The sequence below is a fragment of the Felis catus genome, chromosome D4, assembly GCF_018350175.1.
Source record: "Felis catus isolate Fca126 chromosome D4, F.catus_Fca126_mat1.0, whole genome shotgun sequence".
Lineage (NCBI taxonomy): Eukaryota > Metazoa > Chordata > Mammalia > Carnivora > Felidae > Felis > Felis catus.
Genome location: NC_058380.1, coordinates 44,007,994 through 44,027,301, shown reverse-complemented (window position 1 = coordinate 44,027,301; position 19,308 = coordinate 44,007,994). Strand labels below are relative to the sequence as shown.

The 19,308-nt window shown below is 36.4% G+C and overlaps 1 protein-coding gene across 9 annotated transcripts in view; it reads right to left on the bottom strand.

The window, feature by feature from the left end:
- DENND4C (DENN domain containing 4C) overlaps window positions 1-19,308 on the bottom strand; it is a 122,674-nt gene that overhangs the window by 62,753 nt on the left and 40,613 nt on the right. For 8 of the 9 annotated variants that reach the window (XM_019816032.3, XM_045043222.1, XM_045043221.1 and 5 more), the window contains exons 3-7: window positions 16,200-16,452; window positions 15,011-15,080; window positions 12,758-12,927; window positions 2,243-2,481; window positions 478-544 (exon numbers count right to left, since the gene is read on the bottom strand). In XM_019816032.3, the coding sequence (XP_019671591.2) occupies window positions 478-544; window positions 2,243-2,481; window positions 12,758-12,927; window positions 15,011-15,080; window positions 16,200-16,452 (799 nt within the window). Of the gene's footprint in view, window positions 1-477; window positions 545-2,242; window positions 2,482-12,757; window positions 12,928-14,308; window positions 14,445-15,010; window positions 15,081-16,199; window positions 16,453-19,308 lie in introns of those variants that run through there. The other variant, XM_019816035.3, reaches the window with a different exon arrangement.

Sequence of the window (19,308 nt, the reverse complement as noted above, 5' to 3'; positions counted from 1 at the left end):
GATCAGAGGACTCATGTCTCTGGACAGGGTACAGACATGTTCATGTCTACACTGGTCTCACATGGTAAGGTGTAAATGGAACAAGCTGTATACTTATATAGGTCTGCCACTGATTGGAAATAAAAAGAAACTGGTCATTTAACATAGAAAATGTGAAGACCACTACAGACTATTTCACTTTTTCCCTCCAACCACAAATCACTTTATATTTAATATTCATTAGTTGCTCTATTTTAATTACATTATTAAAATCAGCTATATAAATGGCATGCACAGGCCAATGGTGATAATGTCATGAATCAAAGATTATAATTATGCCAATTGTGTGCACCCAGATAAAATATAAAATACAGGAGATTCCAGGCCTTTATGAACACATGTTGCTCTGCCTCAAACTCAAGGGGCCACAGAATTGACTCTGCAATGACGAGAATGAACATAATGCAGATCTTCCTCCAATGGACTTGTTCTGATTACCTGTACAAGGATTCTTGGTCTTTGTGCTGAAGGAAAAGGGATGTTTTGCATAAAGTGTGAAATATGCCTGAAAAAAAAGGTGAAATACAGATCATAATTACTTTTCTAAAATGCTTAGATTTTAACAAATTCTAAGTATATTAAATATATTATTAGATATATCATCCTAGATCTGACAAAGCCACTGACCTAAAACTTATGCTAAATAAATATCCTTAGCGCAAATAAATGTACTCATCCCACTAAACTTTTGAAATGTACAATGTATTTCCTGATTAAAAGTCCATATTAATATACCTTAATATTGCAAGGAAAATAAGAGTAACACAAATATACTTGTCATGAAAGAAGCTTATTTTTATTGTTCTGATACCAGTGCCAGTACGGTGAGCAATTGTGATACAATACAATTTAATCCTAATAAGTAATTAATATTAATTAAATAGTAATTTAGTCAATATAGTTCTTTTACTGTAACTCTGAGCAAACCACTTGCCTCTCTATTTCTCCACCTACAAATAATGCTTAAGTTTCTTCAAAGCTTTGAGCTCTTAGGAGCCACTAACATGCAACTGAGAAAAAAATATTGATCACATACCCTGATTTTATTTCCTCAAACTATTCATAGAACCTCAATTTTTCAAAAGGATGCTAACTTGTCCCTAACATTAAGTTTTATTTCAAACAATTTTAAGTTAATCTGAAAGCTAAAAGTTAAACCTAGAACTATGAACTATTAGTTTGGCATTCCAAGAGTATAGCATGAAAGCTGAACCCATATTTCTACACCAAATTGTGGTAAGTTTAAGCACAGTACTTTACTACTTTCTTAAGATGCTTTTTGAGCAGCATTATTTTAAAACCTATAGAGAACCGCCCTACCCTTCTACTACCTAGTATCCTTCGCTGATATTCTTTCTGCTGTAATGTGAAATTTCTGAAATTGTATGAAAAATCCATGTTTATGCTCACTATAATACATTTCCACCAAGCTCCGAACATGCCCAGGTTTGTTAGGAAGATAAATAAAGCATTTACTACAATCAACAAAAGCCAGTGTGCCATTAGAAGTCTGCAAAGATGTTGTTTTTTTTTTTAAATAATCTCTACATTCAGTGTGGGTCTTGAGCCCGTGACCCCCAGATCAAGAGTAGGATGCTCTACCAACTGAGCCAGTCAGGCGCCCCAAAATGTGGTTTTTAAAAGGCAGCAGCTCCACATATATTCTTCTTGCTTACAACAGATTTCCATGACAAAGGGAATTACAAATCAAGTGGAAAATAAGGACAGTCTCTCAATACTAAAACCCAAACCTCACTTCTGGCATCAATTAACTCACCCTTCTTAATTTCTTAATTTCTATATCAGTTTTGAGATGCTTTATAGTTAGAACCTGGAATGCCATTTATATGGTTTGGGTGTGTGTGTGTGTGTGTGTGTGTGTGTGTGTGTGTGCGCGCGTGTATGTGTGTGTGTGTCAATAGTTATTTTTCTCTTCGTTATTAGAGAATAAATAGGAAGAACACAGACAATACACTGTATAATGAGTTCCTCCTCAGCTGAATCTTCAAAAGATTATTATTTGATCATTCTAACTACCACTCCTCAGTTTTAAAATCAATGACTCAGAAGGGAACAAGTAAAAAGTAAGGTGACTGTGACTCTTCTTCCCTTTCAACTTTTTTGCTTAAGTCAGGTAAACAATGAAATGTACACATATACAACCAGCTTTTCTACCAGACATCTTTCTAATCATCATACATACTTTTCAATGGGAAGAGGATGTGGTCCAGACACAGAAAGTTTGTAGATAAACATGAGAAATTTTCTAAAAGCTTCAAAAAAAGGCCAGTGTGAGAGTAAACAAATGCATTTGTTTGAATTGATGGATTTGGAGACTACTTTTCTCTCCACGGGGGTCAAGAGGCCCAGCTGCATAAGCTGTTTCTCTGTCAGAAGTTCCCGAGAATAAGGTTCATAAAACTGGATGGCAGCTCCATATACCTACAGAGTAAAACAGAATTCCATTACAAGATTTGAGTTTGCTTTTAAAAATTTCTCTTTATCTCTCAATACAAAAGAAACACTAGTTTAGAGGGCATATGACATATGATAAGAAAAATCTCAAATACTGCTGATGGGAATATAAAATGGCACAGCTGCTGTGGAAAACAGTTTGGTGACTTCTGCAAAATTTAAAAAAGAATTACCATATAATCCAGCAATTCAACTAGTAAGAATGTACCCAAAAGAATTGAAAGCCGGGACTCAAACAGATACTTGCACACCAATGTTCATAGCAGCATTATTCACAATAGCCAAATGGTGAAAACAACCCACTGTCCACCAACAGATGAATGGATAAAACATGATATATACACGTGATGGAATGTTATTCATCCTTAAAAAGGAATGAAATTCTGATACTGCAACATGGATGAACCTCAGAAATATTATACTAAGTGAAATAAGCCAGACACAAAAGGACAAATATTATATGATTCCATTTATATGAGCTACCTAAACCAGGCAAATTCATAGAAATTAGAGTAGAGATTACCAGGAATCAGGGGTAAAGGTGGAGGAAGCTGCTGTTTAAGGTAATGAAAAAGTTCTGGAAACAGTGATACTTTTCTTTTATAAATCTTATAACTATTTAGTCACTATATGTATAAATAGCCATGTATATGTGTATGTATATGTGTATACATATATGTATATATATGTGAATGCACACACATACATATATATATATACACAGACACACACACACATATATATACACGCACATCACTACACATACAGTGTGTGTGTACTGCATTAACCCTTATCTTTACAAATACAACACTCCCAGATACAATTATTTCAATGATCTCAGATTTTTTTTTAAGTTTATTTATTTATTTATTTAGAGAGAAAACAAATGGGGTAGGGGCAGAGAGAGAGGGAAAGAGAATTCCAAGAATTCTGACACAGAGCAGAGCCTGATGCAGGGCTGGAATCCACGAACTGTGAAATCGTGACCTCAGCCCAAATCAAGAGTCAGATGCTTAACCAACTGAGCCACCCAGGAGCCCCAATGATCTCAGATTTTTTTTTTTTTTTTTTTACAAACAATATGACAAAGGCTTCTCAATGAGGCCTTGTTGTTTTCTACCAATCACAGTAAATTTATTTTTTTTAACATTTATTTATTATTATTTTTTAACGTTTCTTGAGACAGAGAGAGACAGAGCACGATCAGGGCAGGGTCAGAGGGAGAAGGAGACACAAAATCTAAAGCAGGCTTCAGGATCCGAGCTGTCAGCACAAAGCCTGACACGGGGCTCAAACTCACAAACCGTGAGATCATGACCTGAGCTGAAGTTGGACACTTAATCCACAACGCCACCCAGGTGCCCTCAATCAAAGTAAATTTAGTGACTCTTACGCATTTGAAGATCTTAAAATCTTCATTTGTATTTATTGCTTTCAATGAGATAAACTGTAAATAATTATTAGCTAAAGACTTACCTTAGTTGTAAGCAACCCAGTTAATATAGTATTGGCATTCATTCAGTGCATATTTTACTTACATTCCAGACACTATGCTGGATACTTAAACTTCATTATTAATGCAGTGGTTTTAAACTTACAGCCTACAGATGTGTCCTGTTTGAGCCCACAAGAGTCAGCTTTGGTTAGTTATACTTTTCAATAAACTATTTTATCAAATTTCCTGAGAGTTTTTAATGTTTACATTTCTACTATATTCATAGTTTTACTTTTTATTTCCTAATATTGTTTCTTGCCATCTTTTTATTTTAAATTATCATTTATGTCATTATTACTGCTTTACACATGTTTTGAATTATTGGTTATTAAAAATAAAGCATATGCATGTGTTCTGGAAATTATATACACTCACTTCCCTTGGGACATGCTCAGGAGTGTAACTGCTGAGCCACAGAGCTTTCTCTTCCGTGCTGATAATGCAGAAGTTCTTTATATACCCTGGGTATGAGACCGTTGTTGAATATATATACACACTGCATTATTTTCTCCCAGTCTGTGGCTGCGTTTTCACCTTCTTAATGCTGTCGTTTTATGAAGAATTTTTTCTATTCCAGTGAGGTCCAATTATTCATCTTTTATGACTAGTACTTTTTTTTAATATAACATACAATGTTATATTCGTTTCAGGTGTACAATAAAGTGATTCAGCAATTCCATATATTACTCAGTTGCTCATCAAGATAAGTGAACTCTTAATTTCCTCTACCTATTTCACCTATACTCCCATCCACCTCCACTCTGATAACCATCTGCTTGTTCTCTACAGATAAGAGTCTAGTTTTTTGGCTTGTCTCTTTTTTTCCCCCTTTGTTCACTTGTTTGGTTTCTTAAATTCCACATTATGAGTGAAATTATATGGTATTTGTTCTTTCTCTGACATATTTCGCTTAGCATTATACTCTAGATCCATCATGATCTAGATGCATCATGTTGTTGCAAATGGCAGGATTTCATTCTTTTTCTGGCTGGACAACATTGCACTGTGTACAATGTGTACACACACATACACACACACACACACACACACATACCACTTCTTTATCCACTCATCTATCAAAGGACACTTGGGACTGCTTCAATAATTTAGCTACTTAAATACTGCTGCAGTGAACACAGGGGTGCATACATCCCTTTGAATTAGTGTTTTCGTACTCCTTAGGTAAAAACTCACTAATGGTATTACTGGATTATAAGGTAATTCTATTTTTAATTTTCCAAGGAACCTCCATACTGTTTTCTACAGTGGCTGTACAGTGTACATTCCCACCAACAGTGCAAGAGAGGTCCTTTATCTCCACATCCTCACCAACACTTGTTTCTTGTGTTTGATTTTAGCCATTCTGACAGGTGTGAGATGAAATCCTGTGGTTCTGATTTTCATCTCTCTGATGATGAGTGATACTGAGCATCTTTTCATGTGCCTATTGGCCATCTGTATGTCTTCTTCAAAGATATGTCTGTTCATGTCTTCTGCCTATTTTTAAATTGGATTATTTGTGGGGCTTTTTTTTGTTTTTGTTTTTTTTTGCTGTTGAGTTGTGTAAGTTCTTTATATATTTTGGATACTAACCCTTTAACAGATGTCATTTGCAAATATCTTCTCTCATTCAGTATGTTGTCTATCAGTTTTGTTGGTTGTTTCCTTTGAAACAATAAAAAACAAAAAGTTTTTATTCTGATGTAGTTCCAGTAGCTTATTTTTACTTTTGTTTCTCTTGTCTCAGGAGACCTATCTAGAAAGATGTTGCTATGGCCAATGTAAGAGAAATTATGCCTATGCTCTCTTCTAGGATCTTTATGGTTTCAAGTCTCACATTTAGGTCCTTAATCCATTTTGAGTTTATTTTCATGCATGGTTAAGAAAGTGATCTAGTTTCATTCTTTTGCATATACCTACAGTTTTCCCTACACTATTTGCTAAAGGGACTGTCTTTTTCCCATTGCATAGTTTTGCCTCCTTTGTCAAGGAATTGACCATACAGTCGTGGGTGTATTTCTGAGCTTTCTATGCTGTTCCATTGATCTGTGTGTCTGTTTTTGCATCAGTACCATACTCTTTTGATTACTACAGCTTTGTAGTATAACATGAAATCTGGAACTGTGATTATCTCCAACTTTATTTTTCTATTTCAAGATTGCTTTGGCTATTCAGGGTCTTTTATGGTTCCATACAAATGTGAGGCCTGTTTGTTCTAGTTCTGTGAAAAATTCTGTTGGTATATTGATAGGAATTGCATTAAACCTGTAGACTGTTTGGGGTAGTATGGACATTTTAACAAGATTTGTTCTGGGGCGCCTGGGTGGCTCCAGTCCGTTAAAGTATCCGACTCTCGATATCAGCTCAAGTCATGATCTCAGTTTGGTGGATCAAACCCTGTATCAGCACAGAGCCTGCCTGGGATTCTCTCTCTCTGCACATGTATGTGTACATACTCTCTCTCTCAAAATAAATACATAAATATTAAGAAAAAACATTATTTGTTCTTCCAATCCAAGAGCATGGAATGTCTTTCCATTTCTTTGTGTCGCCTTCAATTTCTTTCATCAATGTTTATAGTTTTCAGAGTACGGGTCTTTCACCCCTTGGTTATGCTTATTCCTAAGTATTCTATTATTTTTGGTGCATTTGTAAATGGGATTTTCTTAATTTTTCTTTTTGCTACTTCATTATTAGTGTATAGAAATACAACAGATTTCTGCAAATTTTGTATCTTTCAACTTTACTGAATTCCATTATCAGTTCTAGTAGCGTTTTGGTGAAATCTTCATTTTATATATATAGTGTCATGCCATCTGAAAATAGTAAAAGCTTTACTTCTTCCTTGCTGATGTGGATGCCTTTTATTTCTTTTTGTTGTGTGATTGCTGCAGCTAGGATCTGCAAATACTATGCTGAATAAGCTGTGAGAGTGGACATCCTTGTCCACTGACCTTGGCAGAAAAGCTCTGTTTTTCCCTGTGGGTTTTTCATACAGGGCCTTCATTATGGTGACGTATGCTCCTTCTGAACCTACTTTTTGAGGGTTTTTATCACAAATGGATGTTGTACTTTGCGCCTATTGAAATGATCATGTGGTTTTTAACCTTCCTCTTACTAATGTAATATATCATGTTGATTGATTCGCAAATATTGAACCACCCTTGCATCTCTGGAATAAATCCTACCTGATTGGGGTGAATAATTTTTTTAATGTATTGTGGGATTTGGTTTGCTAATATTTTATTGAGAATTTTTACATGTATGTTCTTCGGAGATACTGGCCTATATATTTTTTTGGTAGTATCTATATAGTTTTGGTACCAAAGTAATACTGGCCTTACAGAATGAATTTGGAAGTTTTCCTTCTTCTTCTTCTTCTATTTTTGGGAAAAGTTTGAGAAGAATAGATACTAACTCTCTTTAAATGTTTAGTAGAATGTGCCTGTGAAACCATCTGGTCCTGGACTTTTGTTTGATAAGAGTTTTCTGATTACTGGGGCGCCTGGGTGGCTCAGTCAGTTAAGCGTCTGACTTCGGCTCAGGTCACGATCTCGCGGTCCGTGAGTTCGAGCCCCGCGTCGGGCTCTGGGCTGATGGCTCAGAGCCTGGAGCCTGCTTCTGATTCTGTGTCTCCCTCTCTCTCTGCCCCTCCCCCGTTCATGCTCTGTCTCTGTCTCAAAAATAAATAAAAAATGTTAAAATTAAAAAAAAAATTTTTTTAAAGAGTTTTCTGATTACTGATTCAATTCAATTGAAATGCTTGTAATCAGTTGGTTCAAATTTTCTGTTTCTTCCCGATTCCATTTCTGGAGGTTATATGTTTGTAGGAGTTTATTCACTTCTTTTGGTTGACAAGTTTGTTGGCATATAATTTTTTGTAATATTCTCTTATAATTCTTTGTATTTCTGTGGTGTTGGTTGTTATTTCTCCTTTTTCATTTCTGATTTTGCTGGAGTCCTCTGTTTTCTTCTTTTTTTAATGAATCTGGCTAGAAATTTACAATTTTGTTGATCTTTTCAAAGGACCAGCTCCTGGTTTCGTTGATCTGTTCTACTGTTTTTTTAGTTTCTATATCATTTATTTCTGTTCTAATCTTTTTTGTTTTTAATTTTTTTAATGTTTATTTATTTTTGAGACAGAGAGAGACAGAGTGCAAGTGGGGGAGGGTCAGAGTGAGAGGGAAACACAGAATCTGAAACACGCTCCAGGCTCTGAGCTGTCAGCACAGAGCCCAACGCGGGGCTCGAACCCACGAACCGTGAGATCATGACCTGAGCTGAAGTCGGACGCTTAACCGACTGAGCCACCCAGGCGCCCCAATTTCTGTTCTAATCTTATTATCTAATCTTCTGCTGGTTTGGGGTTTTTTGTTTGTTCTTTTTCTAACTCCTTTAGGTGTAAGGTTAGGTTGTTTGAGATTTTTCTTGCTTCTTGAGGAAGATCTGTATTGGTATTAAACTTCCCTCTTAGAACCTCTTTTGCTGCATCCCAAAGATTTTGGACTGTTGTGCTTTCATTTTCATTTGTCTCTGTGTACTTTTTTATTTCTTCTTTGATTCTTTGGTTGACCCATTCATTGTTTAGTGGTACCATGTTATTTGAGCTGCATGTATTTGTGCTCTTTCCAGTTTTTCTGAAGGCTGATTTCTAGTTTGATTATGTTGTAGTCCAAAGGGATGCATGGTATGACTTTGATCTTTTTGAATTTGTTGAGACTTGTTTTGTGGCCTAATATGTGATCTTTTCCAGAGAATGTTCCATGCGTACCTGAAAAGAATGTGTATTCTGCTCTTTTAGGATAGAATGTTCTGCATATATCTGTTAAATCCATCTGGTCCAATGTTTCATTCAAAGCCACTGTGTCCTTACTGATTTTGTTTCAATGATCTGTCCATTGTTGTAAGTGGGGTGTTAATGTACCCTACTATCATTGTGTTACTATTGATTAGTGCCTTTATGTTTATTACCTGTTTCATGTATTTGGGTGCTCCCATATTGGATGCATAAATATTTACAATTGTTATATCTTCTTGTTGGATTGTCCCCTTTATTATTATATAGTGCCCTTCTTTGTCTCTTCTTACAGTCTTTTTGTTTTAAAGTCTATTTAATTTGACATAAGTATTGCTTCACCTGCTATCTTCTTCATGATAAATGCTTCTCCACTCCTTCACTTTCCATCTGCAGGTGTCTTTAGGCCTGAAATGACTCTCTTCTTGGCAGCATACAAATTGGTCTTCTTTTTTTATTCATTCTGTTACCCTATGTCTTTTGAGTGGAGCATTTAGTCCACTTACATTCAAAGTAATTATTGTCAGGTATATATTTATTGTCATTTTGTTACTTGCTTTGTGGATGTTTTTGTAGTTCTCTCTATTCCTTTTTACCCTTGCTCTCTTCTCTCACAGTTTTCTTTCTTTGGCAATACAGATGGATTCCTTTCTCTTTATGTTTTGCATATCTATTACTGGTTTACAATTTGTGGTTACGATTAAGTTTAATATAACAGCTTCGGCATATAGCAGTCTATATTAAGTGGATGGTCGCTGAAGTTTGATCCTATTCCTTACTCCTCTCCTCACCACATTTTAGGAATATTTTATTTTATGAGTCCCTTGACTGATTTTTACAGATATACTTATTTTTACTGCTTTTATGCTTCCTACTTTTCTTACTTTTACTTATGGCCTTTCCTTTCTGCTCAGAGTCCCATTTAACATTTCTTGTAGGGTTGGTTTAATGGTCTTTAACTCCTTTAACTTTTGTTTGTCTGGGAAACTCTTTATCTATCCTATTCTGAATGAGAGACTTGCTAGTAAAGTATTCTTGGCTGCAGATTTTTCCCATTCGGCGCTTTGAATGTATCGTGCCACTCCTTTCTGACCTGCAAATTTTCGCTGAAAAATCCATTGAGAGCCTATAGGGTTTCCCTTGCACATAACTGTCTTCTCTTGCTGCTTTTAAATTCTTTATCACTACTTCTTGCCGCTTTACTATGTGTCTTAATGTGGACATCCTTGGGTTGATTAAGTCGGGGTTTCTCTGTGCCTCCTAGATCTGGATTTCTGTTTCCTTCCCCAGATTCAGGAAGTTTTCAGCTATTATTTATTCAAATAAATTTTCTACCCCCTTCTCTCTCTTCTTCTGGTATCACCATAATAGGAATGTTATTATGCTTTTAGAGTCATTGAGGAGTTCCATAAGTCTATTTTCATTTTGCATAATTTTTTTCTCTCACCTGCTCAGCTTGATTACTTTCCATTACTCTATCCTCCAGGTCACGATTTCATTCCTCTGCTTCCACTAGACTGCTATTTATTCCACCTCGTATATTTTTAATTTCAATTTTTGTGTTCTTCATCTCTGAACTGTTCTTTTTTAACAGTCTCACTGATGTTACCCACTCTTTTCTCACAGCTAGGGAGTATCTTTGTGATCATTACTTTAAATTCTCTATCAGCCCGGGGCGCCTGGGTGGCTCAGTCGGTTAAGCGTCCGACTTTGGTTCAGGTCATGATCTCACGGTTTGTGAGTTCGAGCCCCGCGTTGGGCTCTGTGCTGACAGCTCAGAGCCTGGAGCTTGCTTCAGATTCTGTGTCTCCCTCTCCCTCTGCCCCTCCCCTGCTCACTCTCTGACTCTCTCTTTCAATAATAAATAAACGCTAAAAAAAAAATTTTTTTTTAATCTTTAAATTCTCTATCAGGCCTATTACTTATCTCAGTTTCACTTAGGCCTCTTGCTGTGGTTTTGTCCTGTTCTTTCATTTCATTTGGAACATATTCCTGTTTCCTCATTTTGTCTAATTCTGTGTCTATTTGTGTGAGGAAACTCACTTAAGTCTCCTGCTCTTGAAAGTAGTGGGTGGACCGCGCAGTTTTAACAAGGTGCACACTAGTCCTCTTCCAGAGGGGACATGCCTCCACCACCGTAGACCAGCCCTGGTGATCTGCAAAGCACATGTTCGGTGGGAGGGTGGTGCACACAGTGCCCGTAAGTTTTGCAACAGCCCTCTTCCACAGGGGACGTGTAGGCACTGCCAAGACCAGGGCCAGCTGGGGCTGATCTGCAAAGGCAGGGTGCTCAGTTCTAACAAAGTATGTGCATCCTCCATAGGATGTAACCAGCCATTGCCACCAGGACCGAAGCCCCACAAAATGCAATGTCAGGAGACTTGGAGTTGGCAAGGCCTGTGTTGGTCTTCTAGGGTAAGGGACTTATGGCACCAGGGCTGACGCAGGCCTGCCTGGGAAAGCAGAGTGCAGTATAAGCAACTTCGATAGTGAATAGTTCCCATAGGTGGCTGTGCAGTTTATGCTGGGAGGTGGGGAGGGAAATGGCACCAGTCAGTCAGCTCCTTTGTTCCTGGAGAAGTCCCTCAGGGAACCCTATCCCTCCAGGATACACTCTGACAGGAGTAATTAACTCTCCCTCCCCTATGCCCCAGGCATTTTTCAAACTGCTGCTTCAATGCAGTATCTCTGCAGGCTGTTTGTTGTGCTGTCCCTCTAAGGGTGGAGACTCAATTTCCAATCACTCTCCCTGCTCTCCTAAAACCCAGCCTGCTGATTTTTAAAGTTCAGGCTTTAAGTCCCATTGGTTATAAGAAATCTTGAAATTTCTTTCAAGAAATAAGAAACTCATGAAATTCAGCCCCTCTGGTGTTCAAAGCCAAATATTATGGGGCTTCATCTTACCCACACAGGTTCCCAGGTGTGAGGTCTCTCCCCTCTCCATGCTGGTGATGTCCCTCTCTCCCACAGACAGTCCTATAGGTCCCTTTTGTTCCCAACCATTTCTCTGCCCTTCTTACCCTCTTCTATGCGGTCTCTTCTCAACATTTAGTTGTGGAGTTTATTCTGGCAGGCTGTTTTCTGGGTTATTTACACTGATATGAGTGTCACCTAGTTGTATCCATGGGAAGAGGTGAGCCCAGGATCCTCCTACTCTGCCAACTTTCCTGAAGTCTGGCTAGTACTTTCTATATGCTGTTTAAACGATCTTTGCTTACTCCCTCTATTTTAATATATTATTTGTCTTCTGATCCTCAGTGACAACTGAGTGAGAATCCTGATCCTCAGGATATTCATTAAATATCCACTAGTCTTTCTGATTCTATCCTCTACATTTTTAAATTTTTTTCTATGTTTTGCTGTGCCACATTTGAGGTAACCTATCTTGCACTTCATTAATTTCCCCTTCATGTATGTCTTATCTGCTGTTCAAACCACTTGCTGAATCTTTAATTTTAAGGGCTGTATTCTTCATTTCTAGACACCTAATTCTGTTCTCAGGCTGTCTATTCATTTCACAAAATATACTGTTCTTCTCTGATTCATTTGAATCAGTCCAATTATATATTCAGGGTTTTTTTTTTTCCATATTGTCATTCTATCATTTCGGCATCCTCAGGGTTTAATCCAGCTTTGTACTGTGTCTTGTTGATTCTTCCTATGGAATTTACGTCTTCTAACTTTTATTATAATCTCATCTTGAAGCTTGAGTTTTGGGGGTATCTCTCTAGAAAGACTTTGTATCTGCTTCTGTACAAGTTCCAGAGGTATCAGCATCCTGATACCAATTGTCATGTTGACTTCTCACCTTGGGCATTATGGTATAAATTTAACCCAAAATATATCATGTCCAAATAATCCTAACATTCAAATAAACTTACATCAGATTAATCGTTTTATGGAATTAAAAACATGAGACAAAACAGGTTTAATAAAAGAGGAAAAAAATCTACCTTTTCAGCAGAAGAACCTGTCAGAACAAAAGTTGAAAAAACTGGAAGTGGATATTTGGTTTGAGGATCCCAACATTCAATAGTAGCTCCCATTGGAAGGCAGAAGAGAGGTACAGATTCTGAGAGTGGAAATGACTCATAGTCATCTTCTGGATATCTAAAAATTAAACCTTTTGGAGAAAGAGACAATAATAAATTTTTAAATAGTTACTTTTCCATAAATTATATCTGATACATATTAATAGGATATTTTAATAGCAAATTTCATGGAAATATTTATGTGTGAAATTTCAAAATAAATTTTTCCCTTGCCATATCAGAAATTTAAATAAATTAACAAATTTACCATTTTTTAAAAATTATGGACTTACAGTTCATTATAACATTAAAATGTATGAATATACAAGCTAAAACTATTCAACAGGATCACCAACCTCAATGTATTCTCTTCTACATACCACAACATCTTATGGAGAGTGGTAAGGAACATAAAGGAAAATTTACTAACTACTTCAGTAAAAAATTCAGGGAAGGAGTAAGTGTTATGAAATAATGCCAAGGCAACAGAAATTATCAGAGCCCCTAAACTCATCTTGAGAGAGCAGCAGTATAAAAAGCATTCAACACGAAAAGTAAACAAGACAGAAATCTTGTGGCTGAATACAAAGTATGTGAGACCAACAAAGCAAGAGCAGGGGGCACTCTAGCAAGCATAACAAAGCCCCTTCAGAATAAAGTAGCTATAAAGCATCAGTTCATTAGCCTCTGATGTCTCTAATAGGCAGACCACCTCTAAGTTAAAATCTTGAAAGTCAGTAGCAGAATTCTGAGTTAAAATTCAGTGTGCAAAACTCTACGTTCTAAAAACATGTCTTTAATCAAACACCTGAATACTTTCACAAACCTTGTTTCTATAAGGGTTTCTTTTTTAAAATGATACTTTTTCTGTTCCCCCCCCACACAGACAAATTTAGGAAATCACATACAATCAACACATTACAGCAGTATTACCAGTATCACATTTTAAAATGATACTGAAATTTATAATTATTAGATGCTGCCTTCATTTTTATATTAAAAATTACATGGTCTGGTTTATTAGCATGAATGTCTTTAAGAAGACAATTGAGATTTTTAAGAAGACAATATGGGATTTGCCAGACTTCCCTGAAGTAAAACTTTATTCCAAAAATTGTGGCAGCTGGGTGGCTCAGTTGGTTAAGTGTCCGACTCTTGATTTCAGTTCAGGTCATGATCTCACAGTCGTTAGATCAAGCCCCACATTGGGCTCTGCACTGAGCATGGAGCCTGCTTAAGATTCATTCTCTCTCTCTCTCTCTCTCTCTCTCTCTCTCTCTCTCTCTCTTTCTCCCTCTCCCTCTGCCCCTCTCCCCGGCTTGCACACGCTCTCTTTCTCTCTCTCAAAATAAATAAACATTAACAATAATAATTATAAAATAAACAAAAACTGTGCATGATCAAAAAGTAACTGACACTGCTTCTTTTCACAAGGAAGTATTCCAGTATCTTCTATTTACAACTGGAGCATACCTGTAGTTTCAGTTTTTATCCCACCATACCAGTGGGATGAAGAGGTCACACTTAAATCTTTACAGCCCTTGACACTTTACTGTGCAGTAAGAATGTGGCGATAGATTTCTCAAACACTTCATGGCAGAAAAGTTTCTCAGGCCCTCCTCTCCTCCATATAGCTGATTCTTTGCAACAAAGGAGAAAGGAAGCAAGTCCACCTTTCATGGCAAGTAACATGTGGTTTCAAATCAGACACACAGAGATAAGAGAAGGAAATGTAAGAAGTAAAGATGCAGTTTGACACCTTTCCGATTGCCAAAATATAAAAGGTCAGAGAGAGTAAGCAGTTTTTCACTGAACTGTTAAATGTCTTAGTGTAGACTAAAAGCTTGAATGTTCACTTCACAAACGCTTACCTGGGATGAAAATTTCTACTTAACAACATGTTTGCGGGGGGGGGGGGGGGTGTAATATTAATATATCTTGTAATATGTAATGTATTTAAGAAAACTTATACCTTTACAGCCTTTACATGCTAAAATTATAGATAATTCAATTTAGGAATAGACCAATCCCATAAACTACATAAGGGAGCATACATCGTCTCCTCCAACCAAATGTTAATGTTAGGTGAGTGTGATGACCACTACACTACAGAAACTAACCAAATGTTAATGTACAACAATAACTACAGTAACAAATTTTTTTAAATTTACTCACCAGCTTTGTATGCTATTGCATTAGAAGCAGGCACAGACTTCTTATAACACAGAAATACACTGGAACCCCACTGTAAAATATAAATTATTTTTTAAGAAAACCAAAGAGTGAAAATAAATTGATTCTGTTGAATGTCTTCTAAAGATTCTATTTATTCACTGAAGTCTATGTAAAACACACATTTATCAAACAGACTACAGACTATAAAAAAATAGCAAAACATGAAGTTCAGAACACTAAAAGAAAGGAGTAAAAAAACATTGCCACAAAAATTAAATTGATTAAAAAAAAAAACAGTTTTGAAAAGTTTAGAATGGTGTAATCAGACATTCTGAAAGAAACAGCACAAAGTTGAGTGGGCCGTAGGGCCCAAACTAAGGAAGACTGGGGTAACTGAGAAGCTATGATGTCATTACCTCCAGGGGCAAACTGTCTTGACTAATAGCCATGGGTACATCAGACATCTTTGCCTATATCACATTAAAGCTAGTAATAGATTTATCCAAAAATATCTCTCAGAATAAATCTGACCCAGTAGTAAACTTCAGTCTCACAGAAGTATAAATCAGAGGTGCTTAAGAGACTCAATCAGTTAAGCATCCAACTTCAGCTCAGGCCATGATCTCACGGTTCGTAGGTTCAAGCCCCACGTCAGGCTCTGTGCTGACAGCTCAGAGCCTGGAGCCTGCTTCAGATGCTGTGTCTCCTCCCTCTCTCTCTTCTCTCTGCCTCTCCCCTGCTCACACTCTGTCTCTGTCTTTTAAAAAAAAAAAAAAAAAAAAAAAATCCAAAAAAAAAGCCATGTAATACTACAATAATTAAAATAAATAAATATAAGGGGAGTTCTCTATCCAGTCTCCCTAGAGCTGTCCATAAAGATACCTCTAAAATACAAAAGCTAACAAAACCTCTATATTAGTGTAACATAGGCAATATTAGCACATACCAAAAAAAATTTTTTAAATCCCTGACTTTAAGTATTTATTTTTTCAATGAAATTATTCCAAAAATCAGATAGCTAAGGATCTTAAAAATTACTATGAATCATAAAAGAGAGATAAAAATAATTTTTAAAAAACATGAAAATAAAAACAGAGTAAATTATACACCCAATAATAAACAGGAGTCCAAAAATTATCCTTCTTGGGGGTTGGTGTTAACAGTACATATGCAACAACTTTATTCTTACCATTCCACAATTTAAGTTTTTGTCAACCTTGCAGAAAGTATGAGGAGGGGTTTCTCCTTTACTGGTTACAATAACACAGATATCAGTTACAGCCAAGGAATTCTGGGGTCGAATTAGAGGAGCTCTTCGATAAGTGATAAAGATTCTTTGTGAAGTAGTTGAACTATTGTTGACATTGGCACAGCGACCATAGGGTGTGGCTTGGATCACTTCACATCCTGGAATAAGCCTTTCTTTCCCTTCATATAAAACTCTGCATGGCAGGGAGGGGAGAAATAGATAGGTAGATAGGTAAGTAAACATAATTCTGGCTTTCCTCTCGAAAACAAACCAACAAAAAAATGGGGGGGGGGTGAGTTCCTCTACTGTTTCTCAAATCTTAATTGTAAACCAAAAGTAAGATCATTACTTTGGGAATTACAGATCTCTTAACTATTTTTTTCAAAGCTGGAATATAATTTTAAGAGCAAATAAGATCAAATAACTTAATTTTTTTATTGCTTATTACAAGAAACATATGAAACAAGAAAGGGGCAACACCACAAACATCCCAAGGTTGATTCCTAGATCAAGTATTCAGATGTTTCCACAAAATTTCCTTCATAATTCCTGTCAAAACTTTACCTTTAAAATCCTTTGACTAAAACTACAAAACAGTTTAAGAAATTAGACATGAGCATTTAATAAATAAAAAGACATCCCATAGCCACGATAAGAAGATGTAATATTTGGTATGATGTCAATATTTCCCAAAGAGATCTACAGAATCAATACAATTCCTTCCTATCTAAATCCCAGCTGCCTTTTTATATAGAAATTGGTAACGTGAGGGGTGTTTGGGTGGCTCAGTCAGTTGAGCGTCCAACTTCAGCTCAGGTCATGATCTCACAGCTCGTGAGTTTGAGCCTTGCATCGGGTTCTGTGCTGACAGCTCAGAGCCTGGAGCCTGCTTCGGATTCTGTGTCTCCCTCCCTTTCTGCCCCTCCCCTGCTCATGTTCTCTCTCTCAAAAATAAATAAGCATTAAAAAAAATTTTTTTTAAGAAATTGGTAACATGATCCTAAAATTCATATGGAGGTGCAAGGGACTCAGTATAGACAAAGCAAACTGGAAAAAAAGAACAAAGTTGGAGGACTCACACTCTCCCATTTCAAAAGTTACTATAAATCTAGTCATCAGCAGTGTGGTGCCGCCATAAAGGTAAACATATAGACCAATGGAATGGCATGGGAAGTACAGAATTAAACCCATACATTTACAGTCAACTGATTCTGACAAGAGTGCCAAGATAATTCAATAGGAAGAAAACAGTCTTTTCAACAAATGGTGCTGGAACAACTGGGTATCAAATGCAAAAGAAAAAGAAGTTGAATCCCTTCCTTATACTACATATAAGAAATGGATCAAACACTTAAATGTGAGAGCTAGAATGACAAAACTGTTAGACAAAAAACTGTAAAATTTATTAAAAAAAATAAAAATTTGTGACCTTGAATTCTACAAAGCCTTCTTATATAGGATACCAAAAGCACAAGCGACAAAAGAAAAAATTTAAAAAAACTGGACTTCATCAAAATAAAAAACTTCCATGCCACAAGTGATACCACCAAGAAAGTGAAAAGACAATGGACAGAATGTGAGAAAATATTTGCAAATCATGTATCTAATTAGAGAAATCTTTCCAGAATATGTAAAGAACTCTTACAAATCAATATAGAGATAAATAACAATTTCAAATGGATATAGGACTGACAAAGAATATATGGAAATTCTCTGTACTATCCTTTTTTTTTTTTTAATGTTTTTATTTATTTTTGAAGGAGACAGAGAGAGACAGAGCATGAGCAGGGGAGGAGCATAGAGAGAGGGAGACAGAATTCGAACCAGGCCCCAGGCTCTGAGCTGTCAGCACAGAGCCCATGCAGGGCTCGAACTCATGAACTGTGAGATCATGACCTGAGCTGAAGTCAGACTCTTAAGCGACTAAGCCACCCAGGTGCCCCATAATCTGTCTTATCCTTAACAACTCTTCTGTAAAACTAAAATTATTTTAAAATAAAACATTTTCTTTTCTTTTTTTAAGTGGGCAAAGAATCTAAATAGGCATTTGCCCAAAGAAGATACGGCTGAAAACATGAACAGATGCTCACCATATTAGCCATTAGGGAATTACAAATCAAAGCCACAATAAGATAACACTTCATATACACTGGGAAGACTATAATCAAAAAGACAGATAATTACAAATTGGTAAGGTGAGAGTGTAGAGAAAGTAGAATCCTTATACCAAGATGGTGGGAATCAACTGCTTTGGAAAACAGTCTGACAGTTCCTCAAAGGGTTTAAACATGGAGCTTCTGTATGACTCAGCAATTCTACTCCCAGGTATATACCCAAAAGAAATGAAAACATACATCTGCACAAATACTGGTACACAAATACACATTTAACAGCATTATTCATAACAGCCAAAAAGTGGAAACAATCAAACATCAACTAAGGAATAGATGCATAGAATGTGGCACACCCATATAACAGAATATTGTTCAGCAATAAAAAGCAATGAAGTACTAACATGTGGCACAAATCCATGAACCCTATCAACAAAGGCCACATGTAGTATGATTCCATTTATAGGAAATGTGCAGAATAGGCATGTCTATAGAGACAGAAAGTAAACTAGTAGTTGCCTAGGGCTAGAGAGTAGAAAGGGGTAGCAGAGAGTGACTACTAATGAATATGGAGTTTCCTTTTAGGGTGATGAAATATTCTAAAATTGGCTGTGATGACAGCTGCACAAATCTGTGAATATACTAAAGACCAATAAATTCTACACTTGAGATGGTTGAATTGTGTGATATCTGAATTATATATGTCAATGAAGCTGTTAGAACCCAACTAAATATTAAAATAAAAAGCCTCTATATTTAAATCAGGATAGTATTAGCAAATCACTAAACAGAAAGACAATGAACACAAAAATAATCTAGTATGATAATGGTGACATCTCAAAATACTGCTGGAAAGATGGACTTTTTTAATTTAATAAGCAGTGCTTGAATAACTGAATTGCCATTTTGGGGAAAAAAATTCTATCTGTACTTCACAC